This window comes from Micropterus dolomieu, linkage group LG23 (genome assembly GCF_021292245.1).
Source record: "Micropterus dolomieu isolate WLL.071019.BEF.003 ecotype Adirondacks linkage group LG23, ASM2129224v1, whole genome shotgun sequence".
NCBI classification, from domain to species: Eukaryota; Metazoa; Chordata; class Actinopteri; order Centrarchiformes; family Centrarchidae; genus Micropterus; species Micropterus dolomieu.
Genome location: NC_060172.1, coordinates 34,350,194 through 34,377,282, shown reverse-complemented (window position 1 = coordinate 34,377,282; position 27,089 = coordinate 34,350,194). Strand labels below are relative to the sequence as shown.

The window sequence follows — 27,089 nt, the reverse complement described above, 5'->3', positions numbered from 1 at the left end:
TTAAGACTACCGGTGGCCAAGACTGAACGACCATCGTTGGTATCTTCACCTGAGGCCAATAGGTTACGTTTGTTGAGTTGGGAAGTGATGAAAGGACAGCATTGTAAGTGGGGGATAAGTGGTGGCGTAGACCCCCTCCCCTGTTCAATGACGGCTTCTCGAACCTGGTGTAGATGCTTCCTTGACACCTCTTTCAAACCATCCATCTTCTCTGTCTAAAATGTGCACCTGGTGGTCCTCAAACGAGTGTCCTCTGTCCTTCAGATGTAAGTAGACTGCAGAGTCTTGACCTGAGGAGTTGGCCCTTCTGTGTTGAGCCACGCGTTTGTGTAGTGGTTGTTTAGTCTCCCCAATATACAGGTCTGTGCATTCCTCACTGCATTGGACCGCATACACTAGATTGCTTTTCTTGTGTTTGGGTGTGCGGTCTTTGGGGTGGACCAGCATCTGTCTTAGTGTGTTCTTGGGTTTAAAAAACACAGGGATGTTGTGTTTGTTGAAAATTCTCCTGAGTTTCTCTGATACTCCAGACACGTATGGAATCACAATGTTGTTGCGTTTGACCTTCTTTTCCTCCTCCCCTGTAGTTTTGTTCTTCTTGGATCTTGTGGCTGTTTTCACAAAGGTCCATTTAGGGTGTCCACAGGCTGTAAGTGCCCCCTTTAGGTGGTTCTGTTCCTTCTCTCTGGCTTGGGCGCTTGTTGGTTTTCCGCTCTGTGGTGCAGTGTTCTCATGACCCCTAGCTTGTGCTCCAGTGGGTGGTGGGAGATTGTGTTGTCTTTCTGTAACTGTTGTAGACATTCTATGGCCTTTTTCTTGTATCTGCTGGAAGTCATTATATTTGAACAAAATCTACCTGCCCCACTGCTGTGCATTACCCTGCCTTAACCTTAGTGCTCTGCTGATATGGTAGTAGGCTGCTACCCCCTTTAGACCGTCTGACAGACAGAGTGCCTGTCCGGGACTGTACTGGATGAGACCAGCTCACTGCTCTTCATCAGAGGTAGAAAAGCGAAACTGAAAACACTTGTGATCAGACAGAAATATCACAACACATCCACACGCATGTTCACTTCAGCCCCTCTGATAAAGTGCGGCTCACAGCCGCTTCAGAGGGAATGAAGCATCCTGGAGCAGAGAGACAGTCAAACAGAGCAAAGGGACAGAGACAGCAGAGAGAGCGACAGGTGTCTGTGTCGCGGTCAGGTGTGTCATGTTATTCTCTCACTACTTTGTGACGGACTGTTAACCGTTACAGTACATCGACTAGACGCTGACCGACAACATTTATATTTAAATGTTTTGATTACAATTTTACTCGGGACAAATTAATAGTCGCTGACAAGCCCTGAAACTGGGAGCAATGCTCTCTCTCTCTCTCTCTCTCTCTCTATCTGCAGGCAGGCAGGCAGTAATGGCGGGGGGTCACGTTACATGAACTTCAAACAAAATCTGTGAAGAGCTGATGAGACAGGCTGCGTGATGAGGATTATTGCATATTAGCCTAATATGGAAAATATTTTTTATGTTGTTGTTGTGTTACATTCTAGGCTACAGTCAAAAAATTCTGGGCTAAAGCCTAGGAAAAATGACTAGCGATCTCTCTGTTCCTGTAACGCAAGGAACAGAGAGCAGAGAGGGTGGGGGCTAGAGATGTGACTGGGCCGGTCCAGTGTCAGTATAGAAAATCACCCAATGGGCCGCTGTCAGTGCTTTATGGGACGGTCATTGGCCCTTTCTTTAAAGAACAGTTATATAAATGAATAATTTACGTTACATCAGCCCCAAAGGTGCGTCGGCCCACCGGGCATTTACCCAGTATGCCAGATTACCAGTCCAGCCCTGGGTCTCAAACAGTCTTCGGAATGAAACAACATGAAACGTTTATACTTCTCTGATGGAAATGCTAATAGGTTATAGAAATCAGATTGTTGTGAAGGGTCTACAACATTTACATTTTTAACAATGCATTGTACTCTATTTTATAACCATATCATGTTTTTTTTTAAACCTTAGTCTTAACCTGAAAAATAGACAAAAACTACATATGAAGGGGAAAATGCTATATTTCTGTCTTAAATGTAGTAGTATGAAGTAAAATGAAATGGAAATGAAATAGTACAAGTACCTCAAAACTGTACTTGAGGAATCTATTTTGTAACACTGCAGAAATGTAAAACACTCCATTACAGGCATGAGTAACACCAAACCAGTGTAATGTGTCAGAAAAGGAACACTTTTCTAAAACTGTACCGAATGCTGTGAAGATTCAAATTGTAAACACTTTCATTGATTTCAACACTGTGTGTGTGTGTGTGTGTTTGTGTGTGCGTGCGTGCGCAACACAATATCAGCAATCATTGTTTTTCAGTTCTATCTGAATTATGAGTGTAGTCATTTTTCTTCCTGCATCATTGGATGGAGCAAATACATCCATTTATCTTGTAACTACTAAAAAAAAGATTTTTCTTTCTGCCAAAATCTTTGAAGAGTTTTTTCTTACCTTGTGTGGATGTTACCTAAGCTCTTTCCCTCAGCAGGTCTTTTCTGTGTCTGCTCTCACCTTCATGACTTTCAGACATTTATACCGGCCTCCTTTCCAGCTATAAAGAGTAAACCGGAAGCTCACTGAGAAGAAAGGGAAAAGTAAGAGATCAACAAACTGGTTTGGCCTGACAACCGGATCATCTGACAGACAACAATAGGTGAACTTATATGAAGTGTCTTTGGTCTGGTGCAATATTATGTCAAGTAGCTATCCATTTAACTTGTCACTTCAGTAATGACCATTGTAATCATTTTTGTGAGGCAAGTGTCGTAATGGACCAACATCTCAAGATGGACCAGAAAAGATGGTTATTTGAAGGTTTTTCTTAAAACTCAGTTGGTCACAGAATAGAATTTTACAGAATTATCTTATAGATCAACTGCCAGTCTTTATAATCACAACAAAACCCACAGGAAACTACAAAACCCTTATTTTTCTATAACGCTGAAACCTATCCTGATATTACATAACCAACAAATTGTTTCAGCCCTATATCTAAAAGGCCATGTTATAACATGCTGTTTTTTCAGATCGTACTTCTGCTGGGGGCTATCACTCTTTGTTAAGATATTAGGTCTCTATCTTATACACCATCTGAGAAAAAGGCACACCCTGCCAAACAAAACCTCCCATAGTACCACTGTCATCTGAACAACACCGCAGATCCCCTCCACCTGACCTGGGCCCGTATTTATCAAGAACACTAACTGCTAAGAACTGACTTAAGAGTAAAATAATTCTTGGCTCAAAGCTGCGCTTAAAAGTTAGTTATCAAGCATCATAGCCCCAATTTGAGTGAAGTGTAGGACTAAATCTTAAGTGTCAGTCTTGGTGCTGATTTACGACACTTTGCTGTGCAGCAAATGCACATCCTTCTTTAAAAATATTCTCAGATAAATTCACATTGAATGGTGAAATTCCTGAAGAGGAGTTTATATTCAACACACGTTTAACAATAAAGAATTTTCAAGATAATACATTATGATATAGGCCTACACATTAATAAATGAAAGATAAAAAAAGCCATCAGGGCCTACTACTCCTGTATTGCGGCTATTTGCATGAACTGTGTTTGCTTCTGTTGTTGGGAAGTCGATGAAACATGTGACAGTGTGTGGAGCTGTAAGTGCTATAATTGTTTCCACTACTATTCGGCTTATTGATGGTTGTGACGGCCAAAATCATCAGTATTGCTGCGTTTGACCTGTGGCAAATAAACAAAGCGTCATCACCACCTTCAGTTTAATTAAAAACGCATCACTGCGTAAAGTCAGTGGTGAGATGACGTCCCTCACCAACTCGCTGACAAAGATTATGCCTGCGCGGTACGACCCCGGCCCAATCCCAATGTCCCCCCTAAACCCTAAGCCCTGAACCCTCACAGACTTTACTGACGTTTTATGGAAAGAGATTGAGCGCACGAGGCTGTGAGGGCTCAAAATGCTGTGAACGGGAACGGGACAGCACTTTGACGACGCTGAAACACGTAGCACACTTTTTATTTTGTTTTTGCATTATTTTTAAGTCCTGCAGGCATTTCTCTTACTTAATGTGTTCTATGCAGCATCTTAAGTTAAGAAAACTTTGAACCATTTTGACATCAGCGTTGGTGTTTTCTTCTTCTCTTAATACGCGGATTTGCCGTGATATTTCTCTCGCTTCCGGGCTTCCCCTGGTAACCCCATAGGCTACATTTATTTATTTTTTTATTTTCCCCATAGGCTACAGTCTATGGGTAACCCCCGTGTTTTTCGTCATACCGCTATGAACTGTGGGCAATTCCCTCAGCCAAAGTCTGCAGAAATGCGGACGGAAAGAGTCTATAAAGGGCTCAAAATGTCCGCGAGAGAGCCCTCGCGCACTTGACGATTTGACAGTAGGACAGCCTTGAGCCCTCACGGACTTCCCGGGAACGCGCCTCAAAGTCTGTGAGGGGGGAAATTGGGATTGGGCCCCCGTTTTATTAACTGCGCGTCGTCAGAATTCTTCCTCTCCTCTCCGCATGTCTCCACAGGGCCATCACAAGCCCCTGCTGGCAGCTCCTCACCACTTGAGAGACCTCTCGAGCTCTCTTAAATAACTGGGAGAGTAAGAGTGATTCTCAGCTTTGAGAAATTTGTGAACTTGCTTTTATTCTTAAGTTTAAAAGTAGGAGTAAATTTCATGAATTTTCAGCACTTAAGACTAAAATGGCACTTTGAGAAGCTTGATGAATACCGGCCCTGATCTGAAGAATGGAGTGGAGAAGAAAGAAGCTTAGCATTAGGAAGGTGTCTCGTCTGTCCTTCTCCCTTCTCTTTCAGCTGCCGTAAGTGTAGCTGAGTGGTTATTAGACATAGGTAACCTCTGAGATCTACTTTTTCTTAATCCTGGGTACTAAAGCTTGATGACTATTTTCACAAACATATGGGTGTTTCCATGTCACTTGAAATTCCTCTCTCACGTTTGATCTGGAGCAGATCAGTACACCGAACAGTTCATTGAGAACATTTATCTCAATAGATGTGAAACAATAATATGTTCACTTTTTTAACAGGCATTGAACTTCAGCCTGCCTCAGTATGTGTTCTACAATAGCTGTAATGCAATAAATAAACATCTTGTCTCTTTGGATGCTGTTTCCATCAACAAAGGGCACAATAACCTTAATATCAAGTTCATTCCTGACTTAATGCTGCCCCTTCCATTCACCTCGGCAGTAACAAGATCTGCATGATATTACATAGATCCTGTTCTGATTTTGTTGAATATTATCAATTAATGTCACGCATGTTCATAATCATATGACCAGTCAAATGCTAATAACAATATTTAAAATATTTGACTCCTGTCACGTTCAGTTTCTTTAATGGCCAGGTAAAGATAATAAGGACATTTTATTGCATAGAATAAAATAGATTTGGATTCTCCATTGATTCAGTTAGCTGTTCAATTGTATTTTTGTAAGCTTAATCTGGAAATCAGCAAATGCTTAAACTAGCATACTAAACTCTGGCTAAAATGAGGGTCCCAGAACTTTGTCTGAAATGGTGTTGATGTTGAAGGTCAGTGGTTTGATCCCCGGCTTCCCCAAGCTGCATGTTGAAGTGTCCCTGGGCAAGACACAGAACCCCAAATGTTCCCGTTCCGGCTGTGTGAATGTGTATGAATGTTATGTGCAGTTGGCTTAGTATGAATGCGAGTGAAAAGCGCTTTGAGTGGTTGCAAAGACTAGAAAGGCGCTATACAAATCCAGAGCATTTACATTTACCCATATAGAAAGCCTAACCATGTTATTTCAAAGCCCTTTGCACACAAGAATTCAGTTCTGGTGGAGAAATAGACTGACTCTGGTATATGTTGACCTGAATGTAACCAAAAACAGAATGGAATCAGCTTCAGTACAGTGTACTCTTTTCTGCCCTCTCCATACAGGATCTCTGGGAAGCATCATTTGGCTGTAAGTAAACTGCATTACCCAGGGGGCACTATGTGACTTTCACCTGTTCCCGTCAGCCAAATGAATAAATGTAAATTAATATCACATTTTGTGAACCAACCAATCAAAGCCTGGATGGGGCGGGACGGTAAACTTTTGAAATGTTGAACCCTTTGTAGGTAACATAAACAAATCAGAGAAAAAAAACACTACTCTTATATTTCTACTAGTTCCAGGTTGTGGATAGAGCCTCTGCAGTGGAAACTACCTCCTCAGAGCCACACGTTCCCCTTGCTCTATATTCATCTGTGTTACTGAAGTTATTGTTGTAAATATTGTGTGTGTGTTTGTGGGGGGCTCTGGCTTGACTTTGGATTTATTGTTGGGCTTCTTAGGGTGATTCAACTCAAAAGTCGTAGTTCATGGCTCCAACATTAAAATATTGTTTACATGTTAATAAACCATGATATTCACATATACAGGGAGGGTACATTCTTGTGTGTTACGAGTACTTTCTTTTAATACATCACGCACCAGTAACATTAAGGAGGACATTGAACTGGAGTAATGGGAAGACAAATAATTAGGTTTGTTTTTATCATACACAATAGATGCCCTTTATTATCATCATATTACAGATTTTTACAGAGAACAGCAAAATATTAGGCTCCCACTTAACAGAAGCCCTTTGAAGGCATTTTCCACCTGCACGGAATTGAACACTTGGATTTGAGTTTAATTGGCCAACACTTGAATTATGAGGACCTGCCCCTCGGCTTAGGCCTAAGTGTTGGTCATTTTTAAGGTGCATATACAAATCAGTATTACAATGGTGCAAGGGAGACTTCCACAGTTTGAGAGCACAGACATTCATTCTGAATTTAATAAATAATTTGTTAAAAACATTCCACAGCTCAGAAACATTGACTTAAAACAAAATGGCAGGCTGCAGTTCCAGTGATTCTGAAGACATTCACCATCTGGCCTGGGTTCAACTGACAGTCACTCTCCTGGAAACCCGACATACGCAGCTTTGGCAAAGTAAAACCCCGACACAGAGACGGGGTTTAAAGATCGTCTCGGTAGTAATTTGAGGACTGTTGTCCCTCTCGTGTTGACCCTCTGTCCGTCTCTATTTGGAGCTGGTGTACTTGGTCACGGCCTTGGTGCCTTCGGACACTGCGTGCTTGGCCAGCTCGCCGGGTAGCAACAGGCGGACGGCGGTCTGGATCTCCCTGGAGGTGATGGTGGAGCGCTTGTTGTAGTGCGCCAAGCGCGACGCTTCCCCGGCGATGCGCTCGAAAATATCGTTAACAAACGAGTTCATGATGCCCATGGCCTTAGAGGAGATCCCCGTGTCTGGGTGCACCTGCTTCAGCACCTTGTACACGTAGATGGCGTAGCTTTCTTTCCTGGTCTTGCGGCGTTTTTTGTCTCCTTTCTTCTGCGTTTTGGTGACGGCCTTTTTGGAGCCCTTCTTGGGCGCAGGTGTGGATTTTGCAGGATCAGGCATTTTCTCTTACAGACGTCAACGAACAGCAGACAGAAACACAGCGCAGAATACCGCCCTGTTATTAACCAGGCCCTTATTTATAACGTGGGTGTGCAAATGACTGTGTGCCATTCCTCCTCTGCGATTGGAGCATTCTTCACCAGAGGACGGTCATTACCGGAGGACGCGTGGCCCTATTGGCTCGTACATTTCAGTGTCAGTCGCCCAATTGGAGAAGGCTTTGCGGTTTATAAGCCTTTGCTGACAACCAGTCCACATTACGTAAAGGTTGAAGCTCATCTGAGGGCCTTATCGCAGTGTTTGTTTTTGATCAAGAGCTTTATTTTTAAAGATCATGTCTGGAAGAGGGAAAACCGGAGGCAAAGCCCGAGCAAAAGCCAAGTCCCGCTCTTCCCGGGCCGGACTCCAGTTCCCGGTGGGTCGAGTCCACAGGCTACTGCGCAAGGGCAACTATGCGGAGCGCGTCGGCGCCGGGGCTCCGGTGTATCTGGCGGCCGTGCTGGAGTATCTGACGGCTGAGATCCTGGAGCTGGCAGGCAACGCGGCCAGGGACAACAAGAAGACCAGGATCATCCCCCGGCACCTCCAGCTGGCTGTACGTAACGACGAGGAGCTCAACAAGCTGCTGGGAGGTGTGACCATCGCTCAGGGAGGAGTGCTGCCCAACATCCAGGCGGTCCTGCTCCCCAAGAAGACGGAGAAACCGGCCAAGAGCAAGTAATAAAGACTCCGCAGGCCCGGACTCAGCCGGGACAAAGGGCTCACCTCGGAGCCAGCCACTTTTTCATATCGGTGTTTGTTTTTTGGATACCAACCTTTGAAATAAGGGGCAGTGTTTGGTGTTGCTGTTTCTACAATGAAAACATACACTCGCTTCTCATCGGGACTTTTCGTAGACTGCTCCGTCGCCACTGTTGTGCTGTGGCTCTGGAAAATGGACGCGCTTTCTGAAGGCTTATGGATGACGAAGGCCGGGGGGGGGGGTCTGTTCTTAATATGGGCCAATTCTGAAGGGAGGGGTTGTTTTAGTCTCGCAAAGCTGCTATAAAACGTGCAAAATTGTTGTATTGTTCATGTCATGTTTCAATAAATGTCCGGTAGCCTTTTGGCGTGGGGCGAATACGTTCAGTCTTCATTTTTGTTGTTGTCATCCGGGGCCTGTGCTGTTGTCTTTGCGTGAATAAATGGCACAAAGGCGCATGAACGGGCTGCTGCTTTTCTGAGATTTAGAGTGGTGTGTGTGTGTGTGTGTGTGTGTGTGTGTGTCCGTGAACTCTTAAAATGGGAATTGTAGGGTCAAACATTAGAATGCAAATCTGGGCCCAATTTTTCTTCATCTGGCATTAGATTATTCTTTGTGTTCGGCTTGGCCACAGAATCAAATCGGGAATCCCTGTTACACTCCAAAATGAACATGTGTGTATATATTTTTTTTTATTGTCCCTTCACCACCTTTCCTGTCGGAGGATGATTGGGGGCTGCTTTTGAAAGAGTTATTACATATTCAGCTGTGGGGAAAAATTACAATTCTGATACTAAAGCTTTGTTGAAATGTACAGTTTTCAGTGGCTGCTGTAAAAACAATTTCACAATATAATTTGATCCTTAATCTGGGGTGGTGATGGCGCATAGATAAGATGCTTGCCACTTTGATGTGGGAGAACTGGGTTTGATTCCTACTATGAGACATCCACCATTGTGTCCCTGAGCAAGACACTTAACCCCTAGTTGCTCCAGAGGCGTGCGACCTCTGACATGTATAGCAATTGTAAGTCGCTTTGGATAAGTGTCAGCTAAATGAATAAATGTAATCTCTGTACTTCACTGATCTTCTGTCTGCCTTAAGGGAGGTCAGTGCAGGGATAGCAAGAGCACACTGGAGCTGGTGCGAAACTCAATATATTTCACTCCCTTTAGCTTTTTTTGCAGCACAATTATACTCTGACAGTGACTGCAAATTCATTCTTATACCGACAAATATATCCAGGTGAAGTTGATCATTTCAAATATTGTCATAGGAAAAAAAAATCTAAGGAATCACTCAATATTGTAGCTACAAGAAAATCCTGTACAACAAAACATGCAATTTATAAATTAAGAGATACACTGAGACTATAGACAGTCTTAACATGAAGGCTAATGTATATGAATATCAGATACAATAAATAATGTTGGTTACATCTGTCCTGATACAATTCACTTTTCTAATTTGTTTAGCAGTCTGTTATAGTCTTATGCTGCATAGAATCAAAACCTTCCAAAAACCTCAAGGACATGTAATACTGCCATGTCATATTTTAATCTTCTTTGATCAGTTATTTTCATTATAGGAGGGCTTGTTAACTGTTATCAGTATTTATGTAAAATATTCAAATGTATAGTTCCAAATTCCCAACATTTTACCATAGAATTTAGCTTACTGTTGCTAGGATGTCCACTGGATAACTTTGTGTGTTCGCTACATGAGCACAAAGGAGCATGAAACGTTAGAAACAACACCTGTAAAGACACATGCTTTAGTCACAATTTACTATTGTTTACATGAAATATAATGCACATACAGGGTTTGATTTAAGATCTTCATATGTTTATATAGCAAATATCCCTTATCATCAGTCTGAATGTATGTATTAGGTCTCTGGGAATGTTCATGCTTGTCTAGTAGTCAGGAATATGAACAAGCCACAGACACTGACTAATCAACTTCCTCGATGGTTGGTCCAGAGGATCCTCCAGCGGCAGGAGCACCACCAGCCCCAGGGAATCCGCCTGGCATTCCACTGGACATCCCACCTATCACATCACCACCACTCTGGTACAGCTTGGTGATGATGGGGTTACACACCCTCTCCAGTTCTTGTTGCTGGTGTTCATATTCATCTTTTTCTGCAGTCTAGTACAAACAAATCAAATCATATATTCTCAATTGGAATTAATTGACAGTTAATGCTCAGTTCAGTTTAAACTCTGCTATTGTTGAAACACAGATGAGGATAATTTAGCCTGACAAAAAGATAGTGTCTACACATAAAATCACCATTCTCTGATGACGTTTAGCAGACCTGCAAAATCCTAGACCCATTGCTTACTTCCTAGTAAATTATACATTTGCATGTTGAAAAAAATCAAAACTCTGGGGTCAACCCTCCAACTAACTTAAGCATTTTTCCTATACTGAGATCAGAAGGCTATGTTAGTTAAATTAGTTTATTACCGTATTTTCAGTTATCGTTCATTTTCTCCTTCTCAGAAACATATTTGTTTGTATATATAGACCCCTACCCTTCAGTTACCCCCTACAGTATATATCTCTAAATTCGCTTAGCAGACAGGAATAGACAGTCTGATGAGCTGGTGGATCACAGGTTCCAAAACCAACAATTCCCACCTGGTTCTTGTCCAGCCAGCCAATAATCTCGTTGCACTTGTCCAAAATCTTCTGCTTGTCTTCATCACTGATCTTGCCAGCAAGCTTTTCATCCTCCATGGTCGACTTCATGTTGAAAGCATACGACTCCAGGCCATTTTTGGCTGACACCTTGTCACGCTGGACGTCGTCTTCAGCCCTGTACTTCTCAGCTTCTTGGACCATGCGTTCAATGTCCTCCTTGCTGAGACGACCTGGCATAAAACAGGCAAGATTACCATTTAATCATCCGTTGTTGGGACACTGCAGCGGTATTTGGGTTAAGCAGACTTTTTTGTACCCTTGTCATTGGTGATGGTGATCTTGTTCTCCTTGCCAGTGCTCTTGTCTACAGCAGAGACATTAAGGATTCCATTGGCATCAATATCAAACGTCACCTCTATCTGGGGAACACCACGAGGAGCAGGGGGGATGCCTGTCAGCTCAAACTTGCCCAGCAGGTTGTTGTCCTTTGTCATGGCACGCTCGCCCTCATAAACCTGTTGGTTATATGCAATGTCACTTCAGTCTCTCCAACATCCCCGAAATGAATTTATAATTATGTTAATTCTGTTAGAATTATGAATTGCACAAACAACTGAACCCCATCAACCAGGGTCCTCACCTGGATGAGCACACCAGGCTGGTTGTCAGAGTAGGTGGTGAAGGTCTGCGTCTGCTTGGTAGGAATAGTGGTGTTACGTTTGATCAGGACAGTCATGACACCTCCAGCGGTCTCAATTCCCAGGGAGAGAGGGGTGACGTCCAAAAGCAGCAAGTCCTGGACATTCTCAGACTTGTCACCAGACAGGATGGCAGCCTGGACAGCTGTAAATAAGGGCGGCTGGTTAGATTTTGAAAGGGACTGAAGGTGGATATTTTTCATGTTAATCTCTTAACAATTCAACAAAAATACTTCTCAGTAGAAATTTATATCTGGAGCTCTAATTGGATGGAAATGTTTGGTTTACTTACCAGCTCCATAGGCCACGGCTTCATCTGGATTGATGCTCTTGTTGAGCTCCTTTCCATTGAAGAAATCCTGGAGCAGCTTCTGGATCTTGGGGATACGAGTGGAGCCACCGACCAACACTATGTCGTGAATCTGCCCTTTATCCATCTTGGCATCACGCAGCGACTTCTCCACAGGGTCCAGGGTGCCACGGAAGAGGTCAGCGTTGAGCTCCTCGAAGCGAGCCCTGGTGATTGAGGTATAGAAGTCAACTCCCTCGTACAGAGAGTCGATTTCAATGCTGGCCTGGGTGCTGGAAGACAGGGTGCGCTTTGCCCTCTCGCAAGCGGTGCGCAGGCGACGGACAGCTCTCTTGTTGTCACTGATGTCTTTCTTGTACTTGCGCTTGAACTCTGCAATGAAGTGGTTGACCATGCGGTTGTCGAAATCTTCACCGCCAAGATGAGTATCTCCAGCAGTGGACTTGACCTCAAAGATGCCATCCTCGATGGTCAAGATGGAAACATCGAAGGTGCCACCACCAAGATCAAAGATGAGAACGTTCCTTTCAGACCCAACCTGGAAAATAAGACAAGTTTGAGAACAGTTGCACACATGTGGGTGGACATAAATCATGCTACACCTACTATTGACCTAAATCTCACCTTCTTGTCCAGACCATAGGCAATAGCTGCTGCAGTGGGCTCATTAATGATTCTCAAGACATTTAGACCAGATATAGTTCCAGCATCCTTGGTTGCTTGACGTTGAGAGTCATTAAAGTATGCAGGTACTGTGATAACAGCATTTGACACAGACTGAAAAAAAGAGAAGTTTTATGTATACTGAGATCTGTAGATAGTTGCTCAACATGTTATTATCTTTAAATGTACCTTCCCAAGATAGGCTTCAGCAATCTCCTTCATCTTTGTCAGCACCATGGAAGAGATCTCTTCTGGGTAGAAGGTTTTGGTTTCACCTTTGTATTCAACTTCCACTTTGGGACGTCCACTGTCACTGATTATACTGAATGGCCAGTGCTTCATGTCAGACTGAACTACTGGGTCCTCAAATCGTCTACCAATCAAACGTTTAGCATCTGCAATCCCCAGGGAAAATTGAAAGAAATACTTTGCTGTTTGTTCAGATACTTATAGTTTGTGTCTTGCAGTGAAAAGCTCACATGATTGGGATACATTAATATTTCATACCATATATCTCTTCACCCTGCTGTATCCTTACCAAAGACTGTGTTGGTGGGGTTCATGGCAACCTGATTCTTGGCTGCATCTCCGATCAGCCTCTCACTGTCTGTGAAGGCCACATAGCTGGGTGTGGTCCTGTTGCCTTGGTCATTGGCGATGATTTCAACTTTGCCATGCTGGAACACACCAACACAGGAGTAGGTGGTCCCAAGATCGATACCAACTGCTGGTCCCTTAGACATGTTTCCTAAAGAAATAAACATGGAAAAAAGTGAACTGATAATCTCGTGGATCCATGTGTACAGTTTAAGATTTTTGCCCAATTTCTTTAGACATGATTGCTCTGGGAAAGTAAAAAAATATCATAGTTAATGTTATTCCAGCAGGGGGCAATAACACTTACTGATCAGAGTGGTAAAGTCTGCGTGTGATAATATGTTAATCAAGTGGTTGTAGGTGTATTCATATCTTGCAAGTAAATGCTGTAAAATACTGTGGTCAATTTTGTTTTCAACACGTTAATTATCCTTGTAAGAATGGCACTTTTGTTATATATCTTACATAAGGGCATCTAGTAAGCACAAAATCTGTCTTAACTTTCTTTAACCCTAACTGTAGTGGCCTCTGTCACCTTTCAAGTGGTGGCTTTAGTGTGATTTAATGCAATAGCCTATACTGTCTGTCTGCCACGGACTAGATGCCAGTGGAAGGCAGACATTTAAAATTGTAGAACTGAAACAGTATAGAACGTTGGTCTTAGCAACCGATTAAAAATCCGATTTGTAAAAGTCTTTGGTTGCATATCTCAATCAGGAATCCCTGCATCTGTCATGCATTCTAGACTTGTTTGTATATACTGATAATGTATCATTTTTTGTGCAGAGCAGGATTGTACAGCCTGCAGGACAGTCTGTGCTATTCAACACCTAGACACACACACACACACACACACACACACACCCCCAATGCCTGTGACTGCAGTACAAGGTTGCCCTGCTGCAGTTTCCAGCCGGTCCTGCATCTATGTGCATGTTGCTTGCCTGAGGCAAGTATTCTAAAAGCAAGGTCAATGCAGATTATAAATACAAACTATCAACTTTTTAATAAAATATTAATAATGTCAGTAAAGTAGTAGTAAAGTCACTATGTAGTACAACAGAAAATGTGTTATCAGTGTTAATTTGACAGTAAGGAGCATTACAACATAAATAAGGACTGCCTGGAAACCACTATGCATGAGACTACAGAGAAATATTCTTATTTTACCTGGATGATGCTGTGGCCTTGTGCAGCTGCAGTCTGACAATCTCCTCCACCAGATTAATACATGCAGAAGATGCCGGCCTCGCCACTGCTGCAAGCTTCCCAATGGTCCGTGAGCCAATCAGCTTACAGAACAGCAGTGAGCTTCCAGCACATTCTGGTTCAGTGTGCACATTCTTTTTGAGCCGTCGTGCTCTGATTGGCTAAAACCTGGACAGAAAAAACCCCTCTCAGGATTAAGAGAGATTAAGAGACAGTAATAGCTGTCGAAAGATCTAGGGCTTTCCTCAATGTATAGGTGGTGTTTTGCTGAGACATATAGGCAACTCCTCCAGAGAGCAAATAATTATCGCTGTCTTCTTAAAAAACTTGAAATGAATACATGGCTGCTTCCAATCAAAATAACTTGATTTAGTGATGAAGCCTAAATAGTAAAGTACACTGCATGAGCATGATCACTAGGCAAACTATGACCATTATACTATTATCATTATACTGAAAACATCAATCAAGCATATTTTCACAAAATCATGTTGCCCATGTCCTGCTACAGATGAAAACTGACAATGTCAGCATACAAAGTTTATTAAAAGTCTAAAGTATGGTCTGGTTTAAGTCTATTCCACAAATAAGGAAGTGGTAAACTGAATTTATGGGGAATTTATCTTCCACTATACATCCTGTTTTATATGAACTGCAGTCATGTATTGTTTTATATTGTTATAAGGTGTATCACTTTTCATGCAATAATTTTCTGTAATAAATCTTGGTTTTATATATATACACTACAAGAGCTTTTACAGACATTGCCAGCCATAGGTTACTGTGTTCTGTTTGCCATATTAAGTCATAATCACCTGGTAACCTGAGTCCTCCTTCACAAGTCAGACTGCATCAGCCAGCCGTTATTTTCATCATAGACCATACATGTAATACTATTATTTGATTTTATGACAAAACATTATGGGAATCCTAAAGTGGGTTAGAAACTCTGGGCACCATGACTGTTTGTACAAACTTTCACGACAATCCATCCGATATCATTAAGATATTTCACTCTGGACCAAAGTGGTCGGTATTGCCATCCACATCCTGGAGCTACACCGCTAGCATGGTTGAGACTATACCTGAAGTGAGTTATACTTTTTCAAGAGAAATTGATTTAATTGAGACCTTTAGACTCTCTGATTTGCAATGAGGTATTATGTTTTAGCTTAACCAAGCACCCTGAGAATGTTCTGAACATTTAGTCTTCACCAGCTTTACTGGATCTGTTGTAACTCAAGAGGCCAGTCTCAATTACATTAAATTAAATTTTATTTTCAACAGACAACTTCTCACAGGAAACATGTTGACTTTTGATTTTGCAGAAAAATCACAAATTTCTCTCCTCATTTCAGCTGTGAAATACAGTCTACCTGTAATTTTTTTTTGTTGTGAAAACTGTTATTTAAAGCTATTGAATATTATGCTTTTTCCCTTTCCAATAAATCACTATGATTGTCAAGTAGTAAAAGTACAACATTCAGTTTCAGTGGCTAATATGTATGGATTTTGAACTATTAACCTTGTACTTTTGCTGTAGGCATCACATGAGAATCCCTTGAATGAAAAAATGAAAAAAGCCTGGAAACCATAGGGCTGTGATGTCATGGAAGGTCCCTTAGTCGAGTACAAATAGATCAAGTGATGAGGAAACGCAGCAGAGTCGTGTGATTGTCAGTGAGTGACAGCGATGGAACTGAAGCTGCAGCTCAGCGTCTTCTTGTTACTCATACAGGGTGAGTCCTTTACTTTCAATACTTGTTGACTTACTTTGTTTTGAAAAGTTATGCTGAAATGAGACGGAAAACTGAATCTGATCATTAAAAATGGCACATGAACCTACTAGAAGTGATTACTTTTTGAATGACTTCTTAACATATGACAGTAACAATACTTGTCTTTCAATGGCAATGTGTAATGTTTTGAAATATGATGATTTATTGAGTAAAATTAGAGCAAAATGATAAACTGTTGCCTGGGCTCATGCTTATTGAGGCATTAGTTTAGTATGTTTAATATTCAAAGCTTTTGATTTAGTCATCAATCAATCTCTATTTGAATTATGTTCCAATTTCCCCTTTGTTTATTTTATTTAATTATAATTTACACATTTCATCTGCCAATTTCTAAAACAGTATATATGTGTACATATGTGTGCATGTTTGTACTATACTCTACTGCATATATCAGTGTATTTGCTCTTAAGTGGTGGCTACATTTTATATTACATATAGTATTTCCTGTGGAATGAAATGTTATTTATACATCAGGAATTCAAAATTTAAAAAGAAGTAAAAGTCTTAAAAACCCAGTGCCTAAGTAAAAATATCTATTTCATTTTCTGTGGTTTATTTGTTCCGAGGTTCAGTTAAAGTAAGGTAATATCTAACACACAACCCACACATGTGAAAATAACTTGATGACCTCTGATCTGACAACTGCACTCTCCGCTGAGATCAGTATGCCCCCACAGTTGTGTTTTCCAAACAGGTCATCATTCTCACCCCATAGGAAAGAAAAAGCACCCAAAGCCCCTGCGAACTACCCACAGCATATTTATATTTTCTCTTTCACCCGCCATTACTTTCTCTTTCACCATAAAAGGATTGACCTCATTGCTTCCTGTCACATCAGAAATGCATTAGATGTGTGACAGGGGGGCTGCTTCTTTTGAAGCTGCAGTACAGTGAAGAACAGCTTTTTCCCCCCTGTCACACCACCTCCGCACACACACACACACACACACACACCTACACACACAAACACACACAGTGTCCCAGGCCAGTGGCACACAGCGGAACAGATGAGTCAAACTGTGAGAAACAGGGCTTCGGACACATCTGTGTGCGAGACATGGAAACAAACGTCTTGCTGCTCTCGACTTTACCTTTTAATTCCAATAGACAGTTGCTAACCTGTTGGTGAAGAGTAGTGGGGTAGCTGCCTGGAAGTGGTGTCATTTTATTATCAAACTGTATGGCATGGTCTTCTTAGTGGGAATGTTCAAGGAAATCAATGTTCCTATTTATCTGATTGCAGTTTCACTTGCGGTGTGGCAGCGTGTGACTGTGATAAAAGGCCAGACACTCATCTTAAGCTGCCCTCTTACAAATGGTCACAAGACCAATGTGGACTGGAAGAACCCTAAAGGATTTATAATGTTCTTCAATAACAGTAAAGGTGAAGATGACATATCTTTTGCTTCAAACACACCAACATTTGGAGCGTAGTAAGCAAGAATCTCTCAGACTTTTGAATTTTGGATATTAAACACATTTTTACTTTCCCACACTCATTTACTAGGTATGAAGGACAAGCGCTACACCATCAACAAACTGTCTGAGTCAGAATTCACCATCAGTATTTCCAGTGTCACATTCAAAGATGGGGGCAACTACACATGCTCTCAGTATGCCCATAACACAATAGAGAAGAAAGTGGAGGTGACAGTGTTGGGTGAGTATTTTGATGATGGGTCACAGATTATATTATTGTTGAAGCATACCAAAGTTGAATGAGCATTTTTTAATACTGTAATAACATTTGCTCTGGTATTGATTCTTTTAAAGGTCGCCCCAAAATGACAGTAGCACATCATAAAGGAACGTTTGTCATAAAATGCACAGCTGAGGGGAACCACTTTCCTCCCCAGATCTTCTGGAAACTGGATCATGGGCCTGAAATTATTCGTAAGTTGACAATAACTAAAGTTGTTAAGAATAAATAGCAAAAGCTACATTGCAATGAAGGCGTGAACAAAAATGAGCTGCAGAAGGTAACATGAATGTGACTCATAAAGGTGCATCATCTGCCAACTTTAGCTGCAAGCTTGTTGTGCTGTATCTTGCACACTGCTATTCTGAACCTCCAGGGAAAACATGTTTCTACTCAAAGAAGCCGGCCTGCACTGCTCTTTGGTTGATGAGAATATTTTGTCTTGCATCACTGTGATTGGCACAGCTTTTATAGAATGATGACACAAGCAATGATTGGGACCCTCTGATTGAAAGGTTTCATTTTATCCAATATCTGTGTGCACAATGCAGTGCGCATGTGAACAGAAATAGCAGGCATACACTAGTCACTGTTTTTGAACACCCATCACTTTGTACGGTCATTGTGTTTGAACTTTTGTAGGTGTATTGAAATTAGATTCAGCAACCATAGAGTGGGCTCATATCTTGATGACGTTACCTCCCACAGTTAACAGTAATATTTACCTTCCTCTGGTGGGTTAGTGGGTTGGGGGATGTTATTTCAAGACCTGATGACGCCCATTACCTTTTAAATTCCTTTCTGATTGTCCGGAGGTCTCAGCAACGTCATATTATGATGCTTCTATGACTACTGGGAGATGGAACATCTGCTTAGAAACTGATATTAATAACATCTGTCCCATTCCACAGCCGATGTCCAAGTTCTACATGAAGATGAAAAATATGTCTCAATGGATATATTACATGTTCACTCAGTGGAGAACAGAGTCACTGTGAAATGCCTTGTTCGCCATCCAGCTCTGCACTCACATCCTCTGATAAACTTTGTCAAAATTGGACGAGACTGTGAGTACAAATAATTTATTCTGAAAATATCGCTCCCTCTCTCATCTTGTTTGAATCTTCATGACCATAAATGACCCTTGTTTTCACCAAAACTTCTTTACTTTAACGTACTTCCGCATAAATGGTCATTTGAGGAACTGTGAAACCGTAGTTGTGATGTCACAAAACAGGGAAAGCACTGGAGACGTTTTTTTCTCATGAGTTGCTCCATGAAACTGTCCACAACAGACTGTGAAACTTGAACGACCAAAATAAATTGTAATATGTAATTTCCTCTTTCTGTATGTTGTAAATTTTCCTGTATTCTAATTTAAAAAAACAGATGTGTGGTATACAGACTGTTCAAATGTCAGCATGAATTTTCATTTTGTGTTTCCATGAATTGAATGCTGCTTCTGATTATTAATAACGTAAACCCCCTCTCTGTCACAGCAACAATCCCCGTCCGCACAACCACGACCAGTTCACCCAAAAGTCAGACTCAACGGTCAACAGAAGTGCAGAGGACAACAACCAGAGACGTGGACGGCCCTTCATCAGAGAGCTCTAGAAAGTCATCAACTGTTCCCTCCAATCAGTCGTTTTCCTCCAATGAGCCAAAGAAGGTTACAGCACCCACTGGACTTCCTCTGAACCCTGTTACTTCCACAGGCTCACATCTCAGCGTTAGTGGTGAGTGAAACTGTTTTCATTTGTATAGGATGTTAATGGCACATGGGCTTAAAGTGGCAAAATATTCTATATCAGGTTACATGTGCCGAGATGAGATGAGGAACATTTAAGAAACAGTCCTAAAGGAGTAGACGTCATGAAACAACAACAATAAAAACATTCTTTTAATTTTACATGGCAGAAGAAGTTTAACATTAGCTCAAATTATATATTATGCAATGCCTCAAACTCACAATGTTCATAAAGAATATCACACACAACGTTGTCTGCATTTACAGAATATTAGAGAATATTAAAAAGGAAAGTAAACTCAACACTGTAAATAATGTTGTGGTTTAGCCTATGCTCTATCCTTAGTGCTGTGCATAATAAATGTATAATTTATTACACAAACTGTCAGCCTGTGGGATGGAAACTACAGATATTTCTACTTTCACGTGCAGTTCAATGCATGTATGTTCACTAGCATATTCACTACTGTAGTTGTGATACCACAAGATCTGTTTCCTGTAGCGGAAGTCTCAGAGCACAATGTGAAACTCAGTTTTGTTCAAAGTATTCATAAATTCTGGAGATGGAACTGTGAGAGGCTCCATGTAGGTCATCATATATTTAATATCCCACATTTAAAAACTTCTGTTTACATATTCCTAAATATTTACACCCAGAGGTTTTGAACTTTAAACACGAAAGAACCTTACAGACAGCGCTCCTACAATGACATTCAGTTATTCAGCTGCCCGTCTTCACACGATATGGAAACAGATTTCTTTTAGAAAATGTACCATTTCTGACTTCTCATGAGGTTTATTTATCAAAATGTCTTTACCTCTTTATTATCAGGCTCAACCAGGAGTAGGAATGAAACCATCAGTAATTCAACAAGCACAACAGGTATGATATCTAGTTTACTGTATTGTTAGATTCCAGGCAAAACTATTCTTGACAAAAGTGTGTCTGATGCAGTCTGATGCCATCTAGTGGTAATTCTGAACAACAACCTTTGATTTTTCTATTTAGAAAATGGGGTTGCTGCTGCAGCCAATTTAAGCCTGTGTTAATTATTGTATTTTCATTTTTCACGATTCCTTAAAGGCTGGACATCTGTCCCTGAGACAACAGAGGAGATCACCTATAACAGTACGGACGGAAACAGAACAGGTAAATTCACACTGTTAACAGTACCAGTATCTGCATGGTTAACAGTAAAATTCTGTTCCCCTGGTATGAAAATGATAAGTGTCTCCTCTTATGCCCATGGTAAAAATGTGTAATTGGCTAATTTGCTAATTACCAGCATGCTGTCTGTTACCAGGGATCCCGGATATGCAGACAGCAAATGAAGGAAGTTCAACTTTACTGATTTTGCTGGTGACATGCCTGATCTTTGGTCTTCTGGTGGTGGTCATTTTTTTTGGCATCAAGCTGAGGAGAGCACACATCACCTGGAAGAGAGGTAAGCAGACCATATTCGCATTTTCTGCATGGTATTTAATCACACCAACAACATCCGACTGAAGCAGTTGTTAGTTTGAACCTTAGTCAGAGCCATGCATTTATGAAGCAAATTACTTTGGCCTTAGCTTTATGTGTATCCAGAATTATCTTCCCACAGCTGGTAAATGATTCAATGAACAGTAAAATACATAGACTTTTATAATGTGGCCTTGTAGTTACACCACAAAATCACAAGTAGTAGCATTTTTTCATTCTTTCAAAAGTATTTTAAAATAGCATATGACAGTTTTTATTGTTACAGAGAATGAAGAATCTGATCCATCAGAGGACAGCAGCAAATCAAAATCAAGCCAGGAAGAAAAGAACTCCCAAGGACAAAGGCGAAGAGGTACGCAGATGATTTAGCACTGCTTTACAGGCTTCTGGCCAGAAGGAATACAGAAATGTATTTGTGTACCAAATATTATCAAATATACAGAAATGCTCTCTCTTACAGGGCTCACCAACACGGCGTTCACACAGTATGTTGTTGAAGAACCACCGGTGATAACCTCAGTGATAAACACAGCAGCAGTGGTGCCAACAGAGAAAGTGAATAAAAAACAAACTTCTCAACCACAAGCCCTGGGACAAACGTCAGCCAAATGTCACATAAAGGAAACAGAGCTGTAACAACCTTTACAATACAGCATTGATAATATGAGCAATATCAACAGCACGCTTATCATGATCATTGATCACAGATTAAGCTTATTAGCTTTTTTACTGTAGTGTAGTGTATGAGTGTATGTTTACACGGAAAAGAATGTTGTGTATATATATATATATATGTATATAAATGTAGTACTGTACCATATAAATACTGTTTAAATGTACCAATAAATTATATTTTGCTAAAACAGTGTGGCTTGCTTTGTTTGAAAATGGATGAATGTTTAAGGGAAATATTAATGATGATTTTGCATATTAACTCTATCTTTTGTGATTCTCAAGTGGCAAGACATCTCATAGTAAGAAATGATCAAAACTTTATTTATATAGCACCTTTTTTAATAGGTTACAAAGTGCTTTCCATAACATCAGGCATAAACATATAAACAGTTCTTTCAAGAGAAAAATATTTATAAGGTCATACCCCATACACCTGCATACAAATGCAACACACTTATGACCACAGAAAGCATTCAGCAACCAGACACCACATGCAGCACACCATTTGGAGTTATTGGAAAGCTAACCTAAAGAAGTATATGTTTTTTGAAACTCATTAGAATCAGCTGGTTGTTCCAGAGTCTAGGTGCTAGGACAGCAAAAGGACGCCGTTTGTTTTACGTTTGGCACATGGTATAGCCAACAGGTTTTGGTTGGAAGGTCTAGGCCGCTCCGTGGTGTAAGGGCTTAGTAGCTCAGAAATGTAGGCAGGATCTAAGCCATGTTATGCCTTTTAAGTGATTAAAATAATTAAATCAATCCTAAACTTCACTGGCAGCAAGTTCAGCAACACTAAAAAAGGAGTGATGTGTGATCTCCAAACTCTCCTCGTTAAAAGCCTAGCTGCTGCATTCTGTACATGCTGTCAACGTGCCTAGGCAGTTTGACTCAGGCAAGTAAACGGGGCACTGCAGAAGTCGAAACGGGAGAAAATGAAGGCATGAATAATGGTAAATGGTCTGTACTTGTATAGTGCCTTTCTAGTCTTCCAACTACACAAAGATTTTTACACTACATCACATTCACCCCGTTCACACTGATGGCAGAGGCTAAGGTGCCAGCTGCTATCAGAACAGTCACAGGAGAAATTTGGGGTTCAGTATCTTGCACAAGGATACTTTGACTAGGGGAACCAAAAATTTAACCACCTACCTTCTGGTAAGTGGATGACCGGTGTACCCCCTGAGCCACAGCCAACAAATGATGCATTCTAATTCAGAAGGCGGTAGTAAAGGTCTGATTTTTGTAATGTTTCTGAGATGAAAAAAAAAACATGACTGAACCAGTTTGTTGACATGGTTATCAATTTTTTGTAAATTTAATAGCATTGTCCAAATTAAGTTGAAGGAAGTTTAGTGATCCAGTCCTTTAAAACAAATGAAAATGAAATTTAGAGCAGACTGATTATTAAAATTATTATTGGGGTGGTGATGGGGCAGTGGATAAGATGCATGCCTTTGGTGGGAGAGACCCAGGTCGAATCCCCCACTGTGACCCATCCACCAGTGTGTACCTGAGCAAGACACTTAAACCCTAGTTGCTCCAGAGGTGTGTGACCTCTGACATGTATAGCAATTGTAAGTCGCTTTGGATAAAAGTGTCAGCTAAATGAAAAAATGTAAATGTAAATGTAAAAAGGCGGGAACATACTGCTTACTTCAGAATTGCAGAAGATGGAGATGGAGGAGTCAAAACACATTCGAGATCTGAGACGAGGTCTATCAATACGAGGGAGTTTATAAGTCAGGCCTGAAGTAAATACAAGGTCAAAGGTGTGGCCTCGGTTGAACCAGAGGCATGCTGCACCAGGTTAATTGAGTCAGAAATGTTTTTGAATTCAGTGGAATAATGATTAGATGAAACTGAGATACAGCAGACAGGGTTGTGACAATATCACCTTCCAAAAAACACAAACTATACACACACAGTTGAGATGATTAAAATACATATTTTCCAAGTTTTTTTTACATTAACAGTGTGATGTATATACAGTCTATGTGATGTATCCTATCATGTGTCACACTAAAGGCATTCAGGATAGGCCCACTGGAGTTTCATCTCAAAAAGAAACAAGATTCCTAATTAGGCGGTCCCTAATTCATGACAGTGGTTGTAAACATACACTGTAAGCATACACTCCCTGAAAACTACACAACAGAATATGACGAACAATAATCTCTAAGATATTCTGTTCAGTCTTTCTTTAAATATTCAGATATCACTGGTAGCTAACCATTCCTGGGTTCAAAGCTTCAAAGTTACTTGGGAGTTTTTCTAGCAATTGCTGAATAGAATATGAGCCAACGCTCATTCTATTGTCTAATAGTAGGAATAATTACTTCGTATGGATATAAATTATCGGATGAAAAGACCGTTTCCCTAACGTCTGCATCTTCAGGCTAAACGCATAAAAGCTAAAGCCATGCGGTCATTTACAGTGATTACGAAACACACATAATAAAACAGGAAGTAGGCTGGATCATCGTTGGCGTCATCAATGATACTAGGCGTTATTGGTGGCCCGTTGAGGAAAGACTTGAAGACTCGACGTGTGATTGGCTGCTTTGCCGGTGATATATAAGGTTCCGATAAGTGTCCGTCCTCCTTTCCCTTCTCGCACCGGCAAGGACAAGTCAGCCTCGCCACTGTCCATTCCAAATCCAACACCTCATCCCCACTTCAACAATTCGGTAAGTTATTCTTGTAAAAGTCACAAATAATGTATAACGTTTTATATATTTCAGTAAAATTCCCTATATCCCTCGTGGGTTGCATCAATTGCGTAAACGGACCTGGTATTTGCTCATTCATTGTTATATTTGCTGATATGGGAATGGGTGTTTTAAATGACTGGTGCTGAAAGGACACAATATATACTGTTAACAGTTTAGATGAACATGATTCACATGCTTGTGACGGGCCTTACTCACGAGCGTTAGCTAACGTTAGCAACTTAGCAGAGTGGGGGTAGGGATTCTGAGACGCTCGAGAATGTTCTCGAACAACCAATGTCAAGCTAGCAGGAATGAATACACTTCCGGTTTTTTTTCCGGAACAAAAGCTTTATCGCCATGCTTCTTTAAATTGTTGGTGGGCTGTCTTACAGTTGATCTAACGGTTAAATGATCTCTTCCGTGGTTATGTATGTTTTATTGCGTTTATGTGGAAGATTGCATTTGCCATCAATTTAAATTGATAGTCTTACTATTTAATGATCAAGCTTTTTCGCTCAGTGTTTTAATTGGTTTATTGTGTTCATGTGAAAATGCTTAGCAATTTCCGGCTTTAACTCTGGCTGACTGCAGTAAACTTGACGTCTCACTATCACATGACCAGAACTAGCGCGTAAGGGCAGAGGCAGTAAGGCCCGCCTGTCATTTCATTTGGGCCATATAAATTGACTATTTGCCCTTATTAGAGTTGTGCTACAGTCAGACGATACTTTGTTCTTTAGATTTGTGTTCAAGCAATTGATTGCTGCGAGATAAGATTAAGTATAACAAATGCTTCTGAAATTTCCCTACCCCAGTTATAAGTTCTAACTGGTATCAGTGCCATGGACGATTGTTTTGGCTGAAACAAGCTGTCTGTCAAGTCACACTAGGTCCATGAGACTTATCAATTCACTTTTTCCCTCAATTTCTTTAGGAAACATGTCTAAGGGACCAGCAGTTGGTATCGATCTTGGGACCACCTACTCCTGTGTTGGTGTGTTCCAGCATGGCAAAGTTGAAATCATCGCCAATGACCAAGGCAACAGGACCACACCCAGCTATGTGGCCTTCACAGACAGTGAGAGGCTGATCGGAGATGCAGCCAAGAATCAGGTTGCCATGAACCCCACCAACACAGTCTTTGGTAAGTATTAAACGGTGAAATTGTGGTCTTGTGTCACTCTTGCCTGCGTAAAAGCAAACATTTTATAAGTAATTTACACTATTACAATAGTAAAACGCCTTAAAGGCCAATACTACCTGCTTATAAAGAGACTGGCACCTCTGTCGGTGGTAAAACAGTAAAGTCTTATCTATGAACTCGAGGCAAGAATGGAACAAGACTGAAATCTTAAGTGGCCGTATTAAACAACTTCCTCACTGTGATGATGATTTTTCCTGCCATTCGTAGTTTCCACCAGAGGTTGAAAGACCAAAGATGGCCCAAATCCTTCCTTGGATGTCTGAGTGATCTTCTTAAAGGAAGCCCAGAGCATATTATATTTTTTCCGTTAAACCCTAAACTGTCTTTTGCAGATGCCAAACGACTGATTGGCCGCCGGTTTGACGACACAGTTGTGCAGTCAGATATGAAGCACTGGCCATTTAATGTCATCAATGATAACACCCGCCCCAAGGTTCAAGTTGAATACAAAGGCGAGACAAAGTCCTTCTACCCAGAGGAGGTCTCATCTATGGTGCTGACAAAGATGAAGGAGATTGCTGAAGCCTACCTCGGAAAAGTATGTTACTTAGCATAGCTCTGGACAGAACTCCAAATATAAAATTATATGAAGTGATGCTAATTTTTTACTTATTCCATTCAAGACTGTCAACAATGCTGTAATTACGGTACCCGCCTACTTCAACGACTCCCAGCGCCAGGCCACTAAGGATGCTGGCACAATCTCTGGCCTCAATGTCCTGCGTATCATCAATGAACCAACCGCTGCTGCCATTGCCTATGGGTTGGACAAGAAGGTAAATAAAACTAGAAAACTTTCAATTACACTTGCATGATGGCCAATGTACCATCTTGAATTGAGGTAATAAAACATAACTGAGTAGATTTTAAATGTTACTAACTTAATTTCAGGTTGGGTCTGAAAGGAACGTTCTCATCTTTGATCTTGGTGGTGGCACCTTCGATGTTTCCATCTTGACCATCGAGGATGGCATCTTTGAGGTCAAGTCCACTGCTGGAGATACTCATCTTGGCGGTGAAGATTTCGACAACCGCATGGTCAACCACTTCATTGCAGAGTTCAAGCGCAAGTACAAGAAAGACATCAGTGACAACAAGAGAGCTGTCCGTCGCCTGCGCACCGCTTGCGAGAGGGCAAAGCGCACCCTGTCTTCCAGCACCCAGGCCAGCATTGAAATCGACTCTCTGTACGAGGGAGTTGACTTCTATACCTCAATCACCAGGGCTCGCTTCGAGGAGCTCAACGCTGACCTCTTCCGTGGCACCCTGGACCCTGTGGAGAAGTCGCTGCGTGATGCCAAGATGGATAAAGGGCAGATTCACGACATAGTGTTGGTCGGTGGCTCCACTCGTATCCCCAAGATCCAGAAGCTGCTCCAGGATTTCTTCAATGGAAAGGAGCTCAACAAGAGCATCAA

At 41.3% G+C, this 27,089-nt stretch overlaps 5 protein-coding genes and 1 non-coding gene across 6 annotated transcripts in view; 4 read left to right on the top strand and 2 right to left on the bottom strand.

Annotated features, from left to right (window-relative positions):
* Positions 1 to 6,554: 6,554 nt before the first annotated feature.
* LOC123962666 (histone H2B 3) lies at positions 6,555 to 7,524 on the bottom strand. Its single transcript, XM_046038862.1, has one exon. It carries the CDS (start codon positions 7,477 to 7,479, stop codon positions 7,099 to 7,101), a length of 381 nt encoding a protein of 126 aa, XP_045894818.1. The 5' UTR covers positions 7,480 to 7,524; the 3' UTR covers positions 6,555 to 7,098.
* Positions 7,525 to 7,731: 207 nt separating this feature from the next.
* On the top strand, positions 7,732 to 8,603 carry LOC123962665 (histone H2A). Its single transcript, XM_046038861.1, has one exon. The coding sequence runs from the start codon at positions 7,814 to 7,816 to the stop codon at positions 8,198 to 8,200; it is 387 nt and encodes a 128-aa protein (XP_045894817.1). The 5' UTR covers positions 7,732 to 7,813; the 3' UTR covers positions 8,201 to 8,603.
* Positions 8,604 to 9,991: 1,388 nt separating this feature from the next.
* Positions 9,992 to 13,291, bottom strand: LOC123962667 (heat shock cognate 71 kDa protein-like). The gene is made up of 8 exons (XM_046038866.1): positions 13,080 to 13,291; positions 12,731 to 12,936; positions 12,503 to 12,655; positions 11,861 to 12,416; positions 11,511 to 11,713; positions 11,187 to 11,385; positions 10,868 to 11,100; positions 9,992 to 10,372 (listed from the first exon to the last, which is right to left on the bottom strand). The coding sequence occupies exons 1-8, from the start codon at positions 13,282 to 13,284 to the stop codon at positions 10,175 to 10,177; spliced, it is 1,953 nt and encodes a 650-aa protein (XP_045894822.1). The 5' UTR covers positions 13,285 to 13,291; the 3' UTR covers positions 9,992 to 10,174.
* A 2,746-nt stretch (positions 13,292 to 16,037) lies between these two features.
* LOC123963793 (cytotoxic and regulatory T-cell molecule) lies at positions 16,038 to 21,769 on the top strand. The gene is made up of 11 exons (XM_046040838.1): positions 16,038 to 16,086; positions 17,390 to 17,530; positions 17,654 to 17,806; positions 17,920 to 18,039; positions 18,757 to 18,912; positions 19,345 to 19,584; positions 20,428 to 20,478; positions 20,680 to 20,745; positions 20,900 to 21,040; positions 21,344 to 21,430; positions 21,539 to 21,769. The coding sequence occupies exons 1-11, from the start codon at positions 16,041 to 16,043 to the stop codon at positions 21,712 to 21,714; spliced, it is 1,377 nt and encodes a 458-aa protein (XP_045896794.1). The 5' UTR covers positions 16,038 to 16,040; the 3' UTR covers positions 21,715 to 21,769.
* Positions 21,770 to 24,293: 2,524 nt separating this feature from the next.
* The window catches only part of LOC123962664 (heat shock cognate 71 kDa protein), a 4,598-nt gene continuing 1,802 nt past the window's right edge, over positions 24,294 to 27,089 (top strand). The window contains exons 1-5 of the mRNA XM_046038860.1: positions 24,294 to 24,443; positions 25,402 to 25,611; positions 26,004 to 26,209; positions 26,295 to 26,447; positions 26,563 to 26,997. Of these exons, the coding sequence (XP_045894816.1) occupies positions 25,407 to 25,611; positions 26,004 to 26,209; positions 26,295 to 26,447; positions 26,563 to 26,997 (999 nt within the window). The 5' untranslated portion in view covers positions 24,294 to 24,443; positions 25,402 to 25,406. The remainder of the gene's footprint in view (positions 24,444 to 25,401; positions 25,612 to 26,003; positions 26,210 to 26,294; positions 26,448 to 26,562; positions 26,998 to 27,089) is intronic.
* Positions 25,845 to 25,938, top strand: LOC123964018. The gene has a single exon (XR_006823321.1). It is a non-coding gene; the product is annotated as a small nucleolar RNA SNORD14 (small nucleolar RNA).

Coding starts and splice junctions, on each gene's coding strand:
- LOC123962666 (XM_046038862.1), bottom strand. CDS start 7,479: ATGCCTGATCCTGCAAAATCCACACCTGCGCCCAAGAAGGGCTCCAAA.
- LOC123962665 (XM_046038861.1), top strand. CDS start 7,814: ATGTCTGGAAGAGGGAAAACCGGAGGCAAAGCCCGAGCAAAAGCCAAG.
- LOC123962667 (XM_046038866.1), bottom strand. CDS start 13,284: ATGTCTAAGGGACCAGCAGTTGGTATCGATCTTGGGACCACCTACTCC. Junction 12,417..12,502: donor CCTATGGTCTGGACAAGAAG/GTGAGATTTAGG, acceptor CTTATTTTCCAG/GTTGGGTCTGAAAGGAACGT. Junction 11,101..11,186: donor CACCATCACCAATGACAAGG/GTACAAAAAAGT, acceptor GTTTTATGCCAG/GTCGTCTCAGCAAGGAGGAC.
- LOC123963793 (XM_046040838.1), top strand. CDS start 16,041: ATGGAACTGAAGCTGCAGCTCAGCGTCTTCTTGTTACTCATACAGG. Junction 17,807..17,919: donor AGTGGAGGTGACAGTGTTGG/GTGAGTATTTTG, acceptor ATTCTTTTAAAG/GTCGCCCCAAAATGACAGTA. Junction 20,479..20,679: donor TAATTCAACAAGCACAACAG/GTATGATATCTA, acceptor GATTCCTTAAAG/GCTGGACATCTGTCCCTGAG.